The 20,718-nt window shown below is 47.4% G+C and overlaps 1 protein-coding gene across 1 annotated transcript in view; it reads left to right on the top strand.

Moving 5' to 3' along the window:
* The window catches only part of Kif26b (kinesin family member 26B), a 411,439-nt gene extending 398,321 nt beyond the window's left edge, over positions 1 to 13,118 (top strand). Inside the window, exons 13-15 of the mRNA XM_052200951.1 lie at positions 6,970 to 7,172; positions 7,657 to 7,807; positions 10,837 to 13,118. Coding sequence (XP_052056911.1) covers positions 6,970 to 7,172; positions 7,657 to 7,807; positions 10,837 to 10,985 — 503 coding nt within the window. The 3' untranslated portion in view covers positions 10,986 to 13,118. The remainder of the gene's footprint in view (positions 1 to 6,969; positions 7,173 to 7,656; positions 7,808 to 10,836) is intronic.
* Positions 13,119 to 20,718: the final 7,600 nt, after the last annotated feature.

Consider the following 20,718-nt stretch of genomic DNA (forward strand, 5'->3'; position numbering starts at 1 on the left):
ACAGCCAGGGTTACACAGAGAAACCCTGTCTTGAAAAACAAACAGAGGAGGAGAAGGAAGAAGAAGAGAAAGAGGAAGAGAAGGAGGAGGAGGAAGAGGAAGAAGAAGAAGAAGAAGAAGAAGAAGAAGAAGAAGAAGAAGAAGAAGAAGAAGAAGAAGAAGAAGAAGAAGAAGAAAGAAGAAAGAAGAGGCTTATTTTAATGAAGTTCCTGGATCCAGTCATGGTCAGTTGACCTGTGGCTCTGGGGCCAGTAGTGAGGCAGCACACCCAGCAAGGCTTGCGTAGTAGAGCAATGATGGTTGGGAGTGAAAAGGGGGAATAAAGCTAGATTCTCATAGTTGCATTCAAAGTCATGTGCCCAGTGGCCATGACCTCCCACTATGTCCCACCACCCAAAGGTTCCACCATGTCCCAACAGTGTCACTATGCAGACCACACCTTTAAAACATTGACAAAGCACCCATGATCTAAACTGCAGCAGTTGTTGGCCACTGATCAGGCATCCCCATACTTATGACAGAAAGGGTAGCGTTAAAGAGTTTAAGACAACCATGAGAAGTGTGAAATATCCAGTGGTGGTGGTGGGGGAACAATGAACAGAGACACACTGCCATGTGGCTGAGCCCATAATGCAGACCAGCAGCAGAAGGATGCCTTTTGCTATAGGCAAGTATCTTGCCATAGGCAAGGTCCTGCAAATCAAAGCAACTGCAGATGGCTGTGGGGGAAAGACATGGTCTCAAAGGAGACCGCCAGGTAGAGTGGAGGGCTTTGGGGGCTGAGAAAATAACTCATGGGAGGCAAGGTTTGGAACAGCAAGAGCATGGCCCATCTGCAACATAGTGGGGTTCGTTCAAAGTGGAGTTCATTCCTATTGGGGTTCATTCAAAGGGAACGCTCAAAGAGCACACTGAGAGCCTAGAAAATGTAAAGCCGGGTGACGTTACCCCTTGAGCATGTGGGAAACTTAATAAGAACACACAGATGCATTCTATATAGCTCTGCAGGCCTATACCAAGAGCACATGATATAGTGTAGTCAGCAATGGGGAGTCATTACAGACTCTCACAAGGAACTTCTCTGAGTAGATTTTCATTGATTCCTCACAGTTCCTAGCCAGCCCTGTGTGGTAGGCAACACAGAACTGTGTAGCTTAGAGCTCTGAGTGATGACCTACCTAGCGGGGGTGAGGGTGGGGTGGGGGGGGTAGGGGTTGGGGGAGTAGGGGGGTAGAGGGTGAGGGGAGTAAGGGGGGTAGGGGGTGGGGGGGTAAGGAGAGCAGTGTCTGCCCAGCCAGTAGGTGTCTAAGTTGCTAACGGAGTGCAAACCACCACTGTACCAGCCAAGCCCCGACCTTTAACCCTGCCACATCCCTCTGAATCACACTTCACTCTCTCAGGTCCTTTTTGTGTCACTGTCTGATCCCTTGCATTGCACCATGGGTAATCCCGTGCCTTCGAGCCCTTGCTCACCTTCTCTTTGTTTGATGGGGAAGTCTGAGCATTTACAGAGACCTTACTCTGAAGGTAGTTCATTCCCAGGGCAGGGCGCTTGGCCAGCTGCCACCAGCGACTGGAAAACTTGGGCTAGAGGGAGAGGCTGCCTGAAGAGAAGCCACCCAGGGGAAGCACATTGGTTCTAAGCTACACTCATGCCGGGGCCAGCCTAGCCATAACCTTCTACAAGACCTGCTTGGTAGCCAGCACTGAGAAGATTGCAGGGTACCATTAGGTACCACTGATTGATTCCTTGCTTGGTTGTTGGTGGTTGGCAGTATAGCCTGAAAATGTGGCTCCTGTTTCTTATCTAGAGCTTTAGCATGTATTGTGCTATTGGTGGTGTTTTAAATATTAAGTGTAGTCTAATCTGCTGGGTTTGGTTGTCTGTTGGCTGGTTGGTTGGGTTTTTTTTGTTTGTTTGTTTGTTTGTTTTTTGTGCCAAACACATATATTTCCTTCTCTTACTGTTGAGTAAACATGGACATTTGATAGGCCAGCCCAATAGGCTACCACTGGCTGCCTGTCGTGAATTGTACCTCATTTCTCAGCCCCCCACAGGTGTCTGTGACTAAGGACCCTCGATGAACTGGGAGTGGCCCAGGCTGGCTATGATGATTGTCTGGTTCTCAGGGGTGTGGCCTGATTTTCTTGTTCTGAAGAGATCAAGAATCACAGTGGCTGTTTCTTGGAAACAGAGGAATAGAGCTGAAGTTTGCCAGAGAACTTCTAAGAGACTCAACTTAGATATAGAAGAGAAAGGGACAGGGTGAGAGGACCTGGTCACAGAAGAGAAAAACCATGGTGAATGACCCTACCCATAGAAGAGAAGGGCCAGGGTGAGAGAATCTTCTTGAACATATAGTCAAGAGAAGAAAGAAAAGCAACTGGCCCTAAGACATAGGAAGCTTCTTAGATTAGGTCCCTAGAGGTGACAGAACAGATGATGCCAGGGTCTTGAGGACAGAGTGAGAGTCGCAGAGGATATGAAGTAAACCAGGCTGTGCCAGAAGGGAACTGGGTGAGCCCTGGCAAAGCTCTGCCTCTCCATCTAGAGCAGTTGTCCTCAATCTTCCTAACGCTGCGACCCCTTAATACAGGTCCTCAGGTTGTGGTGACCTCCAACCAAAACAAAAATGATTTTTGTGCTATTTGTAACTGTAATTTTGCTAGTAATGAATTGCAATATAAATGTCTGTGTTTTCACATGGTCTTAGATGACCCTGTGAAAATGTCCTCTGACCTTCAAAGAGGTCCCAGCCCACAGGTTGAGAACCACCCATCTAGAGAATTGAAATGTTTGGTCAGACCATTATAATAGATTATACAGTTGTGATCCTCAACCATCTAGGAGACCTTGGCTCAGGCTTCCTGGCCAGTCAGTCCAGCCTACTTGGTGAGTTCTAAGCCAGTGAGAGATTCTGTTTAAAAAAACACAGGGTGGGCGGTACCTGAAGAGCAATATCTGAGGTTGACCTCTGGACTCCTTGTGCATGCACAAAAGTGCACAAACACATACATGTGCACCACAAACACACACAAGCATGCACATGCTTACATACACGTATATGCAAACATACCAAAGAAAATAAGTACAAGAGATACATTTCTTAAACTAAACCTAGCTCATTCAAGACACAACCTAGGTAGACAGTTATCAACCCAAGTGCTGTTTTTACATACTAGACGTCTACACAGCTTAACCATGTGCCTGCTGATAAAGGGGCAGCCTGCAGTGGGGTACTGCAAGACTTCTCTTAGCTAGGATTTTCTACTCCCCATGGCTTTCTGTCTCTGACACTAACCTAGATCTCACCAGCAACCTGGGAGGAAGCCATCAAGGGAAGAAACTGAGTTCAGCAAAAGCTGGAAATGCTACTTCTGAGGTGGCGATGGTAAACCAAGAGGAAAATCCAAGAAATCTTGTGTGTGTTTGTGTGTGTGTGTGTGTGTGTACCAGTCCAGATGCTGGGCCCTGGCTTCTCTCACAATGGTGTGGCACAGCAAGGACTTGCTTCTGCTGCCCTCGTAAGTGATAAAAGGCATGGTCTCTGCCTCTGGAATGTCCTGAAGCAACTAATGCTCTAGGTGCAGGATTCACAGGATTTGTGTGTGTGTGTGTGTGTGTGTGTGTGTGTGAGTTAAATGATGGAGGTTTCAGCTGCTGACACTGGGCTGATTTGTTACACAGCAGTAGGTAACTAATACATCACCCCACTCAGTTTTGCCTCTGTTCCTTTGCAAACAGGACTGTCTTGACATGGCCCAAGTCTGTCTTGAGGGCACCTAGCTCTGCCAAGACACCGAGACACACCCTCACCCACACATTCTACTACTTCCCCTTTAAACGGGTATTTCCTGCCTTGTTGCAGCAGGTGAGGAGAAGGCTTTGCAGTCCCTGTGCTCTGACCATGCAAGTTGTCATTTAAGTTTGAAATGCTCCCGCACAGGCTTGTGCATTGGGTTGGTTCCCAGCTGCTAACGATGACTTGGGAATATTTAGGAGTGATTTGGTGACTCGGGGTGGCCTGATTTCTACTAGAGCACCCTCTGCTTCTCAGTCATTGAGATGAATCAGCTGCCTCACACCCTGACACCACAGACGGAAGGCAGCCCACCACTGCGCCTCTCCACCATGGAGGACTCCACTATATACCCTGAACCAGAAGCCAAAGCAAATTCCTCCTTCTTAAGTTGCTTCTGTCAGGGAAAATAACGATCGCAGCAGCTTTATCAAGGCCAGATCATGTGGAGATGACACGGGCATCAACCGCCCGCAAGAAGAGCTGCCTTCGGTCCACTTGGACACCCCTGCTTCACTCCACCCTGGACCAGTGCGAGCTATGCCTCCTGCCTTTCTGGTGTTCAGTTTCATGGCTGCCAGTTCACAGAGGCTGGAGCTGAGGCACAGCGTGTGATAGAACAGCTTGCTGGGAGTCAGCTGGCTTGAGAGGGCTTTAAAACACAACAGCCCATTATCTGATCTGTTCCCTTATAAGGGTGCTAGATAGACCCTAAGAGACAGTCATTTTCCATTTGCTCTGCCCTGGGGCTGATGTTTCTTGGTCTCATAGGTCACTGCCTACACTTTATTGAAGGATGTGTGTGTGTGTGTGTGTGTGTGTGTGTGTGTGTGTGTGTGTGTCTGTGTCTGTGTGTCAGGAGCCTGGAGGGGAGAATAGAAAGGACTCCTCATTGAGAGAATAATTGCATGTGTGCACAATCACACCAGGTAAGGATGAGGCCCTGTTGTGCAGAGGGTGTTTTGTAGAAAGTGCTCACTGCTTTCACTTTGTACCAAGTGGTTCTCTGGCTGTCCGGAGAGGGAAGTAACAGGGTGGCATCCACATCTCCAGCTCCCTAGGCACAAGGACAGCCCTTGTACCCTGGCCTTCTGTGTCATTGTTGAAGAACTCTGTCCCCCGTCTCTGAGGTCAAAGGCCGTGGTTTACGCTTTCCTTCTCAGTCCTTTGCTCTCTCAGCATTGCAGACAAGATGGTTTCTTGGGCTACAGAGAAGGCTCAGCAGTTCAAAGCATGTATTGCTCTTGTAGAGGACTTGGGTTCAGTTCCCTGTCTTAACTGTTACAAATAGTGTTTCAATAAATATGGACACGAGTGTCTATTTCACAGCCTATTTCACTTCCTGTGGATACTAACCTACTAGTGGAATGGTTAGTTCTACGTGTATCTTTTCAGATCGATCCTCACTGTTCTTCACGATGCCTATACTAATTTACCTTCCCGTAAACAACAGGTGAGGATCCCTGTTAATTTACATCCTCACCACAAGTTTTTTCCTAGTAACAATCTAATAATTTTAACCTAATAAAATTTAAATCCCTTATGACTCTTAGTATGCATGTGGGCACGTCTGTATGCATGTATACGTCACAGTTTGTAGAGCTGATTCTCTCTGGGAAGTGAACTCAGGTTCTAGCTTGCACAGACAGCGTCTTTACCCTCTGAGTGCTCTCACTCCCACCCTCGGGGACTCATTATAACTAGGTTAAAGAAGCACACCGTGGAATTTTGGCATGAGTTTCTCTGGTGGCTGTGAGGCTAAGCATCTCCCTCTATTTGTTGGCTGTTTAGAGTGTGTACATTGCCCCTAGGACCAACTTTCTAAAAATGGTTCTGTCAACCCCTGAACATCCACAGACCAGCAACCAGTTAATGGTTATTTATACATGGCATTCAGCAAATACTTAAGATCTGGACCATTACAACACCATTGGGGAAATCACTTGCTATCTGGCTTTTCTTACCCTTAAAGCATAGGGAAAAAACCATACATATATATGCATATGTGTATATGTGTATGTGTTTGTGTATATCTGTGTATGTATGAATATATATATATATCTGTGTGTGTGTATATATATATTTGTGTTTTCTGGTTTTTCTTAACCTTAAAACAGAAAAAACATTCATGTATGTATATATGTATCTACATATATTTGTATGTGTGTATATATGTTTGTATGTATATAGGGTTTATGTTTATATGTGTATATATACATACATATATATGTATATATAATACATATATATTTAAATATGTATACATGTATACATACACATGCATACATACATGAAATAAGGAATACTGGGACTAGAGAGGTGGCTTATTTAGTCAAGTGCTTGCCACATAAGTATCAGGAGCTGAGTTCAATCCCTAGAACATACATTAAGGGAAGGAAGGAAGGAAGGAAGAAAGGAAGGAAGGAAGGAAGGAAGGGAGGGAGGAGGGAGGGGAAGAGAGGGAGGACGGAGAAAAAAAGGTTGGGTGATTGTAATCTCAGTGCTGGGATCACAGACACAAGCAGGTGTGTGGAGCCAACCTAATCTATTCAGCAAGCTCCTTTCCAATGAGAGAGTCTGTCTCAAAAACCAAGGTGCATGATACCTGAAGAATAACCTCTGGCCACCACACACCTGTCCACGTATGCGTGAGCACCACACACACACACACACACACACACACACACACACACACACACAGGAGGATTGCAACGGTAGGGTGTAGCTTGCCACCTTTCCCTCAGTGTAAACGGCTTCTTGAACAGTTTACAACCCTCATTGTTTACAGTGGCCTTCCAGGTCCAGTAGCAAACACTAGGACCTTGTTCCCCTAGCAAGGACTCCTCTAACGTCATTGGAATACCCAGCCTCTCTGGGTTGTGCCAACCCGACCCATGCCCTTTCCTGCACACTCTTTACTAGGGGTGCTTGGAGGGTGGCGGCTCTAAAGGTCAAGCAAGGCTTTTGCTCATCTTCTCTAGATAAAGCAAGCAATGGGGCAGGAGGACAAAGTGGTGGTGGGAAACTGGAGGGTCTCATACACAGCTCGAAGGCTGATGGGGGATGCTGTCCGCTATGACCGCAGCTGACGAGGGATGTCCATTGTGACCCTATGCTGTCCCTTACATTCAAGTTCACCAACACCACCTGGGGCTTCTCTTTGTCTTAGGTTCCCAGAGACGGAGGCTCATTCCAGCATTGTCTCTTGATACCCCGTCACCCGTGAGAAAACCTGCCAGCAGCACGGGGGTCCGCTGGGTGGATGGCCCCTTGAGGAGCACCCAGAGGAGCCTTGGGGAACCATTCGAGATTAAAGTCTATGAAATTGATGATGTGGAGCGCCTGCAGCGACGTCGGGGAGCTACCAGCAAGGTGAGGACACTTCCTCCCCTAGGGTCATAGTTCCCCCAGGTCCAGCATTAAGGATGGAGCTTACAAGGGCCTTCTCAGGTTTCTGGATGGGCTGTGGATGATGGCAGGGCTCTGGCCCAGCCACAGACTTTGGTAGATCCTATGTGTTCATTTCCTGGAACACCTTAAAAGCCAGTGAGCTGGAGTCTGATGATCTGAGAGACTTTTCTGGCTCCTTGCTCTGAGGTTTCACACCCAAGTGCAGGCTGACATTTTGGGGAGCCACCAGCCTTCTAGATTAGGACAGCCTACTGTAGTCTCCCTGGAGTTGGGTGTCCTGTCTGTTGAGGTCAGCGGGGTCCCTATCATGCTTCTGGGAAGCCAGGCTCCTGTCACTCACCGCCCCCCCTCACAGTTTTCTCTGGAGGTGGCTGCAGGGGTGAGTCAGAGCGGAAGGCCCTCTGCTTTTCTTGTCTCTGCTGCCCACCTCTTCCTCTGTGAACAGGAGGTCATGTGCTTCAATGCCAAGATGAAAATCCTAGAACATCGGCAGCAGAGAATCGCCGAAGTCCGAGCCAAGTATGAGTGGCTGATGAAGGAGCTGGAAGCCACCAAGCAGTACCTGATGCTGGACCCCAACAAGTGGCTTCGTGAATGTAAGGCCATCGACACACGCCCATCTTTGCTATCACTGTGGTCTCCAGTAACGCAATCTAGGAGCCTAACCCAGGATGATAGCCACAGAGACTGCCTATATTCCAGGCGTGGCTGGGGGCGGGGGTGGGGGTTGGGGATGGAGCTGTCCTAACAGAGCAGCAATCCTTCTCTCAGGCCAGGGCAACAGAAGGCTAGTAAGAATTCTTGTACAAGATGCCTTCTCTTGAGGGTTTCAATTGAAAGCAAAATGTATTATCTTCCCTCTACCTGGTAGAACTCTGACCAGAAGAGTCCTAAGCTATAAACTCATGAGGTTAATCTAGCCTAAAATCGACCAGGACTGTAGCTCTCTTGATAGACTAGAATGTGCCACCCACAAACTGTTCCTGGGGACACTGAAAATCCAATGACCAGCTCTTGGGTTCTCTTCATTAAGCCAAGAGTCCATGTGACAGTAATCACCAGGTAACTATTTACAATGGTGCTGTTCTTTTTGAGAGATAGGTTTGATTGTCCCTAATTTATTTGTTACTAGCCATTCCATTTACTTCAAAATAAGGCTTAATTCTGTTCCGGCTATTACACTGCTATGGGACCAATCCTGGAAGACTTTGTCCGTGGATAAAATACAATAACAGCCTTACAAATGCTCTCTCCACAATTTTCCTGACCAGCCCTTCCCTCCAACCCCCTCTCCTGCAAGTCACCCCCTCCTGATGCTCCCTGCTAGTGAGGAATCTCACAGGTGGAGCCTAGAGGCTTGAATTTGTGTTTCAAAGAGCTGGTTTTAAAACAGACTGGAAATAATAGGGGCGAAGAAGGGCCAGGGTCTACCAGCTCCTGACTCTGCTTACCAAGAGTAATAAACCCGCTTGCCTTTACAGTGTCTCTTTCTTGGTAGCTCAGAGAGCAGAGAACCCTACTATTTGGGGCCGCATCTATGGCTCTGCTCAGGGTTCCTCAGACATGATTTCAATACTGGCTTTTGCTATGTGCTGGCTGTGTGGCTTTGGGTAAGGGGTTTCAGACTTTGGATCTTGGTTTCCTTGCTATAAGAGAGAAGAGTTGTCATGCCCGTCCCACAAGATGGTTCTATGCTGCGGCAAATGCTTGTGTTGCATGGCCCACAAGAGGATTTGCCTTCTTGGAATACATGCAGTTATCCCAGAGTTCAGTCAACTAGATAGCCCAGCAGCAGACACTCCCTCAGTGCCTTTTGCACAGTACAAGGTTGGAGATTTGGGTAAAGACACAAACTCCCCCACCAACAGTATTTTCATCTCAGGTAGACCGAGACTAGCACAGGAATGAGGACATGAGCCCAAATCTGACTGAGACATGAGCTATCCAATGCCTCTCCTCTGCTCTCTCCTGCCTCTTTCACGGACCCCTGGATCCATCCTGGTCCCTTTGGCAGCACCCTCATTTCCACCATCCTCTTAGAATTTTATTTTTCAAGAGCAACTTATGCGCAAGACAGGCTTGCAAACAACCGTCATTCTCCAGATTTTTCCCTCTGGGATGCGAATGAACTTACACATCCGTGCACATGCAACTCAGATGCTTGGGGTAGGCAATTGCTCTCTTCCTGCCTTGGTACATGTGAAGAGTTAGTAATATTTCTTTTTTGGTGCTGAGAAAAACAGCAGATAGAAGGTTACACAAAAGGGAGAAATATAGCTTTACTCTTTTTTTTTTAAAGATAAATTTAAACTAGGAATCAAGAAAAAAAAAGATCAAGGATTAGTACACAAAAGATTGTGCACTAACTCTCCAGATCAATGGATAGCGGGCAATGCTACAATGGCGATGTTTTACTCTCTCCTCCTTTTGCCTGGTGTGCTTAGGGTAGGGTGAGGCTCTGGTTTCAATATACTGAGCTAAGATATAGAGGGACCTGGGTCTGTTTCTAACCACAGTCCTTATTAGCAATGTAACCTTAAACAAGCACCTTCTCTGACTACATGCATAGCTGCCCCGGTTAAAAGAACTACTCCATGACAGACCCTCGTGTTTCTGTAACGTGTGTGGCTTTGTACATCTGTCTCATTTATGTTATGTTCTTCTTGTTGGCAACTCGAGGTGGATAGAAGAAGGGGGAAGGACCCCTCTATTTCTTCCTCTTGTGTTGCTATTAAGGAAACAATGCCAGCTGAGGTAGTTTTGCCCAGCTGGGAATTCAATGTGAGGCCCCTGCTAAGCTACCCACACCTATTAACTGCTGTCCATTCCCTGCTCTCCCCACTCAAACCTTTTATAGCACCCCTAAACCTGAGATCAGGCTCTGCCAGGCCATTATGGGGGCAAAGGACCCCAGATCCCTGCCCCTCAGGAAAGGAATGCACAAGGACTTTTGGTGCTATAGGACTAAACCCGATACAAGACATAATGGTCATATTACTTATGTTTTGAGCCTAAAGGTTGTCTTAATTGTTAGTACATGTTTTTAAAACATCGTATGTGCCCCCGGTGACCAGTGAGGTGAGCCTGGTGAAACTGGGTCAGGTGATGGTTCTGCTCAGCATCTCAGTGGTCAGGCAGAAGAGACGGGAAGACTGGGAGATTCAGGCTAGCTTCAGGTAGGTTGAGGGTTAGAGGCCAGCTTGTGTTACACAAGGCAAGGTCAGGATCGCCAGCCTGAGAAGCAGCAACACAAAGCACAGGAATGGGGAACAGGAACCTGCTTTGTCTAGGAAGGTGGGGTGTGCATGTCACTCATCAACCCTAAAAGGCGGACTCTTGCTGCCTTAGCATTCAAGAGTTACTGGCCTCAAAAATCTGTGTTGGAGGCAGCTAGGGTAGGCATTGGAAGGTTCTAGACCACCTCTCTGTTCCCTAGAATTGTCTCTGAATGTTAAGGAGCTAGAAACCACAATGGGTGTCACTTTCTCTGGCAGAGACTCTGAGGACCAGGCAGGAGGGGATGGTCACCTTACATAACTCAGGCGACCTTAGCCCAGAGGAAGTGGGGGAGGCAGCCCCTCCTACAGTTAGCTCTCCCACCTCTAAGAGCTCCTTTCTCTTTCAGTTGACCTGGAACAGGTCCTGCAGCTGGATTCCCTGGAGTACCTGGAGGCCCTGGAGGGCGTGACAGAGCGCCTGGAGAGCCGTGTCAATTTCTGCAAGGCCCATCTCATGATGATCACCTGCTTCGACGTCACCTCCAGGCGCCGATGAGGACCGACGGGCTCCGAGCCATCGGTCCCTCTCTCCCCAGGACTTCAGCAGGACACCGCCCTCCCAAGCCCTCTGTGCTGGTGACACCCAAGACAACAGGATGAGGATGAAGGTTGGTAGCAAGTCTGGAGTGAGCGTGGAGCGAAAGGCGATGTTTCCTTTGTTTGCTGTAGGAAAGAAAGGTACAGACACCAACATGTGGAAGGAGGAAATAATGGGAAGCCCCGTGGGACTGAGAAAGCACTTTGAGAAACCTTGAAGAACTCTGCACATAGGACCGCTAGCAAAGAGACTCTTATCTGGTGGCTGCGAGAAAGGGGAGGGTGACGTGGGATTACCATGGAAAACGAAACACCAACAAGATGACCCAGAATAATGGATTAAGTGCCTTGCAAATCTTTATGATTATCCAAACATTTGTGTTCGTACTTTCTTGTGTCCAGACGGTGCTAGTCAAGAAGAAATCAACAAAACAGAAAACTCAACCCAGTTTTTGAAATGTATCGACGGCTTGTTTTCTCTTGGTATTTTTCTCTTGTTTCTGATTTGCTGTTTGTTTCTAAGAAGCTGTGTTTGTAGTGATGTCTCCTGATTGGTATTGCAGCTGAATAAATGTTAACTGTCTTTCATGGCTATTCTGGTAAGGCCACTCAGACCGTGGAAACCACATTGGCACGAGCTGGTGTGTTTCCCAGGGAGGTTTGGAAGGACAGATGATAGAAGATGCCACCTTGCATGAGCCGGCAGACCCAGAGTCCGGCATGGAATGGGTACGCATGAGCTTTAGTGACAAGGCGAGATGTCTTTAAGGGGAAGAGAGGCTTGAGCCCCTGTTCCCATTTGTTTCATATGCTGGTGGCTCTCAAAACAAGCTCATGTTCCTTTCTAATCCAAAGACTCTGGCTGGAAAGCTTGGACGACCCCAACAGAGCCCCATTTCTTTGTTTTCTATGGCATCCCTGATGCAGGATGGGACTGTCTGCATTGCAACTCTCTGGGCTCACACGGGCTTGGGGTTGCCTACCACCTGGTGTCCTGTCCAGTAGCAAGAGGCCAGCTCTCCCTTGTCCTAAAACCTCTGTGGCTTGTCCCTGCCACCTTGGTATCCTGAGGCAGGGAGAGAAAACCCCATCCCTAAATTCCAGACCCTGCATGTGTAGGGCAGAGTGGAGATCTAGATCTTGCTCCCCCCCCAAAAAAAACTGAGGACTTTATTCTCAAATCAGCCCCCTCCTTTCAGGATTGTTGGACCATGTTAGGGATGAAATAGGGCTGAGGCATGGAATGGTCAGGCATTGTCTACAGGCCCCTGGGACAACTGAGCATCCCGGGAGGACCAAGGCCTCGCTCCCAGAGCCTCTGCAGCCTGCCTGTGCAAACACAAGCTCAGGGGGTTGGAAAGAGAACTCTGAATCCTCAGCCTTTTTGTATCATATCTGGGCCAGCCCCACTAACCAACTGCTCGACCCCAGATGCTCCCCAAGGAGAAAGAACTTTGTATTTGTGAACCAGCCCTCCCGCTGGACACCTGTATCCCAGCACAGCATGGTGCGTGGTCAGCAGAACTCATCACACAGGACTCATGTGAGTGACTTGGGACCCAATCCTTTATTCAGAACAGGGCACAGATGAGACCATTGGCTTGACTGTTTTAGAGGTCAGCCTTGTGGACCAAAAGCCAGCCCCATGGATCACAAGTCCTGCTTTACACATTCCTAAGAGTCTGCTCTTCTACAAAGGTGCCAAGCTGATGGTTGAATAGCCTAAGGTCTGGAATGGCCCATTTCCCCTTCTATGTATCTTACAGATCTAACAAATGTGTCTCCTAGAGAAGCAGGGCCTTCTCGGATCTTCCTCAGCCCCTCCCCAGTGCCATCCCTCAGGAGTCCTGGGCTCAGGGCCCACCCCAGCCTCATACCATATGTGTTCCTGGGCCTGCTACACAGCCATGTTCTTGGAAGCTTCTGTACCCACAGAGATGCAATACTTTGAACATCTGGTTTTGTTGTTTTTTTGTTTTGGTTTGGTTTTTGGGGGGGGTTGTTTTTTGTTTTTGTTGTTGTTGTTTTGTTTTTTTCCGAGACAGGGTTTCTCTGTATAGCCCTGGCTGTCCTGGAACTCACTCTGTAGACCAGGTTGGCCTCAAACTCAGAAATCTGCCTGCCCCTGTCTCCCAGAGTGCTGAGATTACAGGCGTGTACCACCACTGCCCGGCGAACATCTGTTTTGATTGCTGGTTTGAAATATACTTCTGTTTTGTTTTTTATGAAAGGCCTTGATTTGGGAGAAATTTTTAAAAGAGAGCATGCCTGGGTTTCTTTTCTGTGCGCAAGAGCAAATTTATTTGATTAGCAATCCATGAGTTTGGCTTCGGTCCCTGTTGCCTTTTCCCTCAGCCCTGAGGTCACCAGGCCCCAGTGAATACTTTAGCAGGCCACCAACAAAGCCCAGTGCCTTTGCTGGAGTGAGACTGGACTGACATCTGTAGAGAGCAGGCTCTCAGTCAGCAGGCTCTCCTGGGAGAGCCGCCCTTGGTTGGCTCCCGCTCAGACCTGCTGGTTCATGTTCCAGGCAACCTTATGCTTCTGCTTGGCCATGTTATCAGGGTTACCAGGGTTACTAGGGTTACTTTACCAGGCCAGGTTAGCATCCCAGGAGGCCACATCCACACAACAGGGCATCCCACAGGATCAAATAGGTGGCACAGGGAAACATTTGTGTGAAATAATGTGCTTCTCTTGTCCCTCCCCTCCCCAAGTAAACTGTAAGCATCTTATTCTGCCACAAAGCTCTATCTTAGCTGATAAGCCTTGGAGAACTCCTGCATCCCATGATGCACCTGTTCCCTGCCCTGTGTATGAGCCGCCTACGGGAGTACAACTCTTTAGGTACCAAGATGTGGCCCTGGCATCTGAGGATTGGGCCAGTGTGAGGTGGCTCCAGGTTTGGCTTGAGGAACAAAGAAACACACACCGAGGGGGCAAGGGGACTGTCAAAGACCTCACTTCTAATTCAGTATCTGTCCATGGATGGCCCCAAAGTGTTTCCTTGAACTTAATATTTAGCCTCTCATAAATTCTGTCCATTCCCTGACAGCTGTAGCTGTTGATGGATTTTACAATCCTAATAAATTCGTGTAAAAGACACACAACCCAGATATTTTAATTATAAGCCATATGCTTAGCTTGGGCAGATCTAGGGCTATACTAACTTATTCTCCAGCTATAAGGAACCTGGCCACCTGATTCTGGCCCATGGTAGCTTCCTCTTCCACCATCTTCCTCTCACCATCTCTGTCCAAACCTTCAACTCCCTGTTGAGCCTCCAGTCTCACCCTTCCCCTCCACTGCCCAATCACGAACTCTAGCCTTTTATTGAGCAGTTAAATTGGGGCAAAGGTTCACATGGCATCACTTGAGTATGTGATGGTCTAGGCAGCCACTTCGTGAGGAACCAGGGTTAGCCTTAGAATACAAGCTACATCAGGCCAACCCACTACATCTAGCCCTGCTTCAAAGAATCTAGTGTGAGGCAGAAGCATTTGCAGCCCAAGTAAAAGTAAAATCTGAAACGTGTAGGGGGTGGGGCATCATTCTCCCAGGGGAAGTCCTTAGTTCACCTCACCCAGGCCAGGGAATAGGTGCTGTCGCTCTGAGGAAGCTGGCATTTGCTTTCAATGCCCACCTAAGAGCTGAAGCTTTGATCTTATCCCTGGACACCTCAGGAAGCTGCCTCTAACTTTCATCTCAGCAGAGTTGAAACCCATGCAGATCTCTTGTGGTTTCACCTCCAGTCGCTGTTCCAAACATGGGGAACCTAAGATACAGTTTCAGAGATGGATCTCCTAATGACACAGTAATGATCTGAGTAATGGCCCCCAAGCAGGAAAATGGCTCCTGAGCTAGAGACTAGTGTAAGAAACACCACACGACACCAGGAAACGGGACAGAGGGTGGGCAGCAGGAATGCCCATCCAATGGGAACCAGGCCCCATTTGCCATTAATCAGCTTTAAACTGGGGGGTTTACCATCCAGGAAGGAACTTGTACTCTTTATGTGGAGGCGCTTTGAAGGTTCTAACACTCTGGTTGTGTTTGCTGCGAAGAGTCCCATGCAAGCTTTGAGCAAGCATCTGCCGTGTGGGTGTGGATCTCACATCCTTGGGGGACAGCCACCTTCCCTGGCCTTCAGAGTCTCATTCTCCTCATTCTTTAGGGTTCATTCATATAGCTTCTTCACAGCTTTACATTTCAAACCTGCTGTCTGCCCTTGATTCCCGGGTAAAGAAGGTGAGGTTAGCAATAGCCCACAATTTGCTCAGTGCAAACATGGCCTTTGCTGATCTGTAATTGAGTCCGAAGTGAATGGTTTTTGGGTCTCCTTATCCCACCAAGAATTTTAGTCTGTAAAAGAAATTACTAAAAATGAGTTCCTTCCAAAATCAAAAACAGATTTCCTAAATGTTGTTCTTTCTTTGGGACATATGCAAAAACATTTCCTCCCTTTTAGGGTAGTTTATCTTTAAAACCAAACCCAGGGCCCATTAGAAACATGTTGAAAATCCTGTGTGCTATGAGTTGATGCTGACCAAGCCTTCCACTGTCATCGTCCTTACAGCCTCCCTGCCACTGCCTAGATTCGGTCCCAGCTCCCACAGGGCTGTGCTTAGTGCTAACACATGTGCGGCAGTGGGAGAGGCCGGCACAGCCCGCTGCGCTTCTCTGAGCCAAGTTAAACAGCTGAGGGCAAGTTTCACAGACATGCTTGGTAAATGGTTCTAATTTTTTTTCAAGTGATAGAAACACAGCATTCTTCTACAGATTACCACTCTCCTGAACAGTATGAGTAACCTCTTTACAATATTTGTAAAAATGCATAAGTTGTATAGTTTAGCCATCTTCCTGATGTGTCAGAGAGAATATATTTCTAAATGACAAACTCTGCATTAATTCCATAAGAATAAAAGCAGGATTATAACCCAGGAAACTTTCTTAAATCTAATATATCCTCTCCAAAAAATAGGGGAGGAGGGAGTTGAAATTTCCTAAGAGTTAATTTATCCATTCCTAAACAAACACATTCTACTTTGGGATGGCTCTTTGCAAAAGCTGAGGTGATGTCACAATGTTGGACATAGTGTGGCACTGTGGGAAGGGCCAAGCTTAATAGTCCACACACAGAGCAATTACTGGTGTTTGTGTGGAAGTGAGCACTCCAATGCCAGGGTGTTTTATGTGTACTCAGAATGATCTTGCCCAAAGGATTCTCCTGCCTCCGTTCCCCGAACTGCACTCCAGCCTGCTACACTGCCAGGCTTGACTTAAGGAGACTTTATTCATTTGTAACCTCAGAATGTTGTCCTGTAACGCCGCTTGTGTTCCTAGATCTGCTTATGCATCGTGGTCAGGAATGCTTTTCCTGTGTTCTGAGTTGAAGCGTGAGCTTGCCCAGTCTGTGTTTTGTCTTTTACTTCTGTTTTTCTTACTCTAGCAAAGTCTATTAGCAGAGACATGGGCCAGGGAAGAGAGGATGGACACAGACAGGGGTGGGATCTCACCCTCAAAGTGCAGCGCTTTTCTCTGAGTCTTAGATGTCCCTCTAGCAGGCAGCCAAAGGCACAGAGACAAAGCTCTTCAAGTTGGCATGGCGACCAGCTTGGAAATCAGGTTCCACCGGCCTTTGCCTTCCTGACAAAGGATCCAGCCGCCTCCAACGGGGTCTTCACTCAGCCCCTGAGGAAAGTGCTGACAGTATTAAGTTCTATTCATCCCCAAGACCCCCAGGAAGTCCTCACTGTGGATAAATGTTGTAGCTATCTGTTCTTCAGAAACCAAAGCACTTTAGTGAATCTTACAACCCATAATACTTACAGCATGTGTCCCCTGAGAGGTGGACGGGGCTTGGACCAGGCCTCATTTGAGAGGCAACTAGAGCTAGGAGGGAAAGCCTGGAGCTAGGAAACAGAGAGCTGGGCCACATCTGTGCCCCCACAAGCTATGAGCCTGGGGGGGGGGGGGGCGTTGCTGCATTTTGCTGGGCTCCCTGTGTACGGTTGTGGGGAGGTCATAAAAGCTACCCTCCTGGGATAGCAGAAAAGGAAGGGAATAGTATAACTAGTGGGACGTACTTTGAAGAAATCAGAAGTTCTCTCCAGAGGGGAGGGAGGATCATCTATAGATGAAGAAGTTGACATATGTAGTCACTGCCTGGCCAGGTTCACAGAAGAGTCTCACAGCAGAACTGGGACATGAGCCCAGCCACCTGGACTGCCCTGTTAGATCACCTTTCACCCAGAGTGTATACATGAACACGTGCTGCTCCTCTGTGCCAGTGTGTGCACATATGTGGGTGTGTCTGTACAGGGGGGGGTGTGTGGCACAGATGAACATCGGACAGAAACTCCAAGTCCTGATTCCTTTTTAATAGTAGGCCTATCTGCAGTGTGGGACACACAACCAACTCTTCTGGACCTCAGATTTTCTAAGTCGTAAAACAAGGACATTGTGATACAGGATCTTTGTGGTTCTTCCAGCTTTGGCTATGAGAGCCCCTCACGGGTGATGTATGTATGTATATATCGATATGCTTATCTGTAGAAACGGGCCCATTGGGAAATTGGAGACAAGGCCTGCCCGAGTGCATTGACTTGTTTCAGAATAGGCAACTTCACAAGTCCGTGAGCCTTCATTTTAAAAGTCGTCGGGATGGTGGCATTTACTGTCATTGTTTCAAATTCACTGTTGAACTGGGTAGAGGATTGGTGCTGTTTTAAAAACTAAGTTCTTAGCTCACAAGTGTTTGCAGTTACTTTTTAAAACACGAGTCATTTGTTCAATGGTCAAAATTTTAACTCTTCTGCCTTGGGCAGGTTCCCAACAGCCTGTTTTGCAGGCTGGGTTTTGTGTATGGGCTTTTACATAACTATATAAAAGTTAGCTGTTGGCTTGATCATGATAAATATGAACAGATTGCCTGGAAAACAGTCCAGAAAAGAATTGAATTCTATAGTTCTCATCAACTGGTGACATGAAACCATTAAACTGTGTGCGATTCCCTGGTGTGAAGATGTTGTTCACTGGCTACGGTCTCTGACTTTGTGGCATATGAGGTATAAAATGTTGTAAAAAAAAAAAATCTGGTGTTTAAAAGAATCAAAGTATGGTGGCATTAAATGTTCACTTTTATTCTACCCAGAGTTGTGCTTCCTTCTCTACCCAGTAGATCTTTTTATACACAAGTGGATGCCATTCGAGGACTAAGATGGGTCACTGTACTAAAGTCATACCTTAGCATAAAGGACTCTAGGTCCAACGGGTCCTTGGGCTCACCTATCTTGTCTCCTTACAGGTCTATCCTCCAACAAGTCAGAGACTCAGGCAGGGATGGATGGAGGTGAGAGCTGTCACAGAATCCCAGCAACGGTCCTCTGTTCCCTGTCACAGAGAGTCAGCTAGCATGGAGTTAGAGTTCTCCCTCAGTTCCATATTTCTGGTGTCACATCGAATCAGGCTGTGTGTGGTGGTTGCACATGGCTTGAGCCTGGACACAAGGGTTTCCCAGCACACTGGTACTGGTCTTCATTACTCTGGTACTTGTTCTCGACTACGACTAAACACATTCCAGAAGAAGGAGACAAAGGATCTGGAATGTACAAACATCGCCTATGGCAGCCCCTGCCCCAAGGACAGCCTCTTTCCCTCCAACACAGACAGCAGTGGGCACCTTCGGTCATGAGGGGACAGGCTGAGTGGACACCAAACAAACTCATGTTCTTGAACTGCATCCCTGTCGCTGCTCTGACAACCTTGCCATGCCTGTAGGCCCCTGAAACTCTGGGTTTTCAACTCAGATCTTAGACAAGAACTTCCTGAGCTTCCTATAGGTCATTAAAGAAGAACCCATGTTTCCCAGGGGTTAGCATGGCCTCTTATCTCAGCCTGTCTTCAGTTCACATGTGCCCACTGACAGAGGTCGGTGAGGAGAATGGGTGTGATCACCAGAAGCAAGCTGTCTTCGTCTTTTGTACTGTCACAGTCTCTAGATTGGTATCTACATTGTGTGTGTGTGTGTGTGTGTGTGTGTAACTTTAAATTTTTAAAAGCCCACTTTTAATGATGGTTTTTAAACACTTTAACCTCCCTTTTAGCCCACCACCGACCTGAGGCAGTGGAAAAGAAAGGATACAGAGGGATGTGGACCTGTTTACCTGTTTAGAAATGGTAAAATCCTGTCTGTGTTGTCAAGAAATCAGCAGTTTGGTACACAGGTCAGGAGTGGCACCTCAATCCTCTCGCAAACACTTCACAGATACAGCAGCAGTTTAGTTTGGTAGAATCAGGAAAGCAAACACGAATCAACAGTTGGTGGCGCTACCTAGCAGAGTCAGTCAGGCCTCAGTCCTGGCTCCAGTCAGCAGGAGGGACCAGGAGGAACGCCAGGAGTTCTCGGCTGTGCCTCTCTCAGGGAAGCAAAGATCAGTAAAGATGTGAGACCCACACAGCTAGCTGTACCAGCTGGCCAAGCTCTCTCTCCATCACTGCGTGGAGTCCTTTTTAGACTCTCTCCAAACATCACGTATCCTCCAGGGGTCTTGCCTCAGCTGATGTCACTCTGCCAATAAGCCCGAGTCTGCAGAAGCAGCAAGAAACTCCAGCACACCACCAGAAGTTTTTTGGTGTCTTTCTCTCTATGGAGTCCTGACAAATGCAGCTCAACTTTGCAATGTAAGGCGGACCATGCATGTCATGTCATTATCAAAGAATCCTTCATTACGTGACCTGTCACGTGTTTGCTTTAGCAGAACATTCTTTCACCTGCGTCTGCTTCAGTGAAATGTTTCCTCACAAGTATGCTTTAGTCTTTCACCTGTGTCCATCTCAGGAAAACACAAGTTTGCCCCAGCAAAACACTATCCAACATAACTGGCTTTCCAAAGAACCCTTAAATTTCCATTTCATATGTGTCTCTGTGTCTATGTCTGTGTATTTGTGCTTGTGGTGTGTATGTGTGTCTGTATGTTTGTGTGTGTCTGTTTGTATGTCCATGTGTCTGTGTATGGGGTACATATGTGTGTGACCTTAGTGTGGAAGCTAAAGGCTAACCGTAGATGGTGCTCATTTTTTTTTTTTTTTTTTTTTTTTTTTTTTTTTTGAGAAAGGGTTTCTTTCTGGCCTGGAATTGCTGATTAGACGAGGCCCTCCAGCAAGCCTGGGAATCCACCTGTCTCCACCTCCACGTTGCTTCCATTACAAGCACACACCATCACGCCTGGCTTTTCTAAAGCATGGGTTGGTTCTAGAGTCAGACTCAGGTCCTCATGCCTGTGTGGCCAGCACCTTACTGACTGGTCATCTCCCCAGCCTCCTTTTGTTTGTTTCATATGTGTGACCATGTATCTGTCAGAAGCAGATACCTAGGGAAGAAGGGTTTACTTTAGTTCATGGTCTGTGCAGAGCAGGGTCTAAGAGGTCAGCATTTTTTATTATTTTTCTGCTGTGTTGACAGAATACGCATCATTTGTGAATAATAGAAACACATTTGAATCAAGGTTCAGGAGGCTGGAAGTTCAAAAGCGTTGTTCTGAGGTCAGACAGTTATCATATGATGGAGCAGGGAGGCACAGAAACAAGAGCACGACATGTTTCCTGAGGAAGGACTCCTGGGATGGGCCTCTGGTCTCCACACATGCGAAGGAACCTTCCACTAGGTCCCACCTCTTAAAGGTCTCCTAAGA

The sequence above is a fragment of the Apodemus sylvaticus genome, chromosome 12 (assembly GCF_947179515.1).
Source record: "Apodemus sylvaticus chromosome 12, mApoSyl1.1, whole genome shotgun sequence".
NCBI classification, from domain to species: domain Eukaryota; kingdom Metazoa; phylum Chordata; class Mammalia; order Rodentia; family Muridae; genus Apodemus; species Apodemus sylvaticus.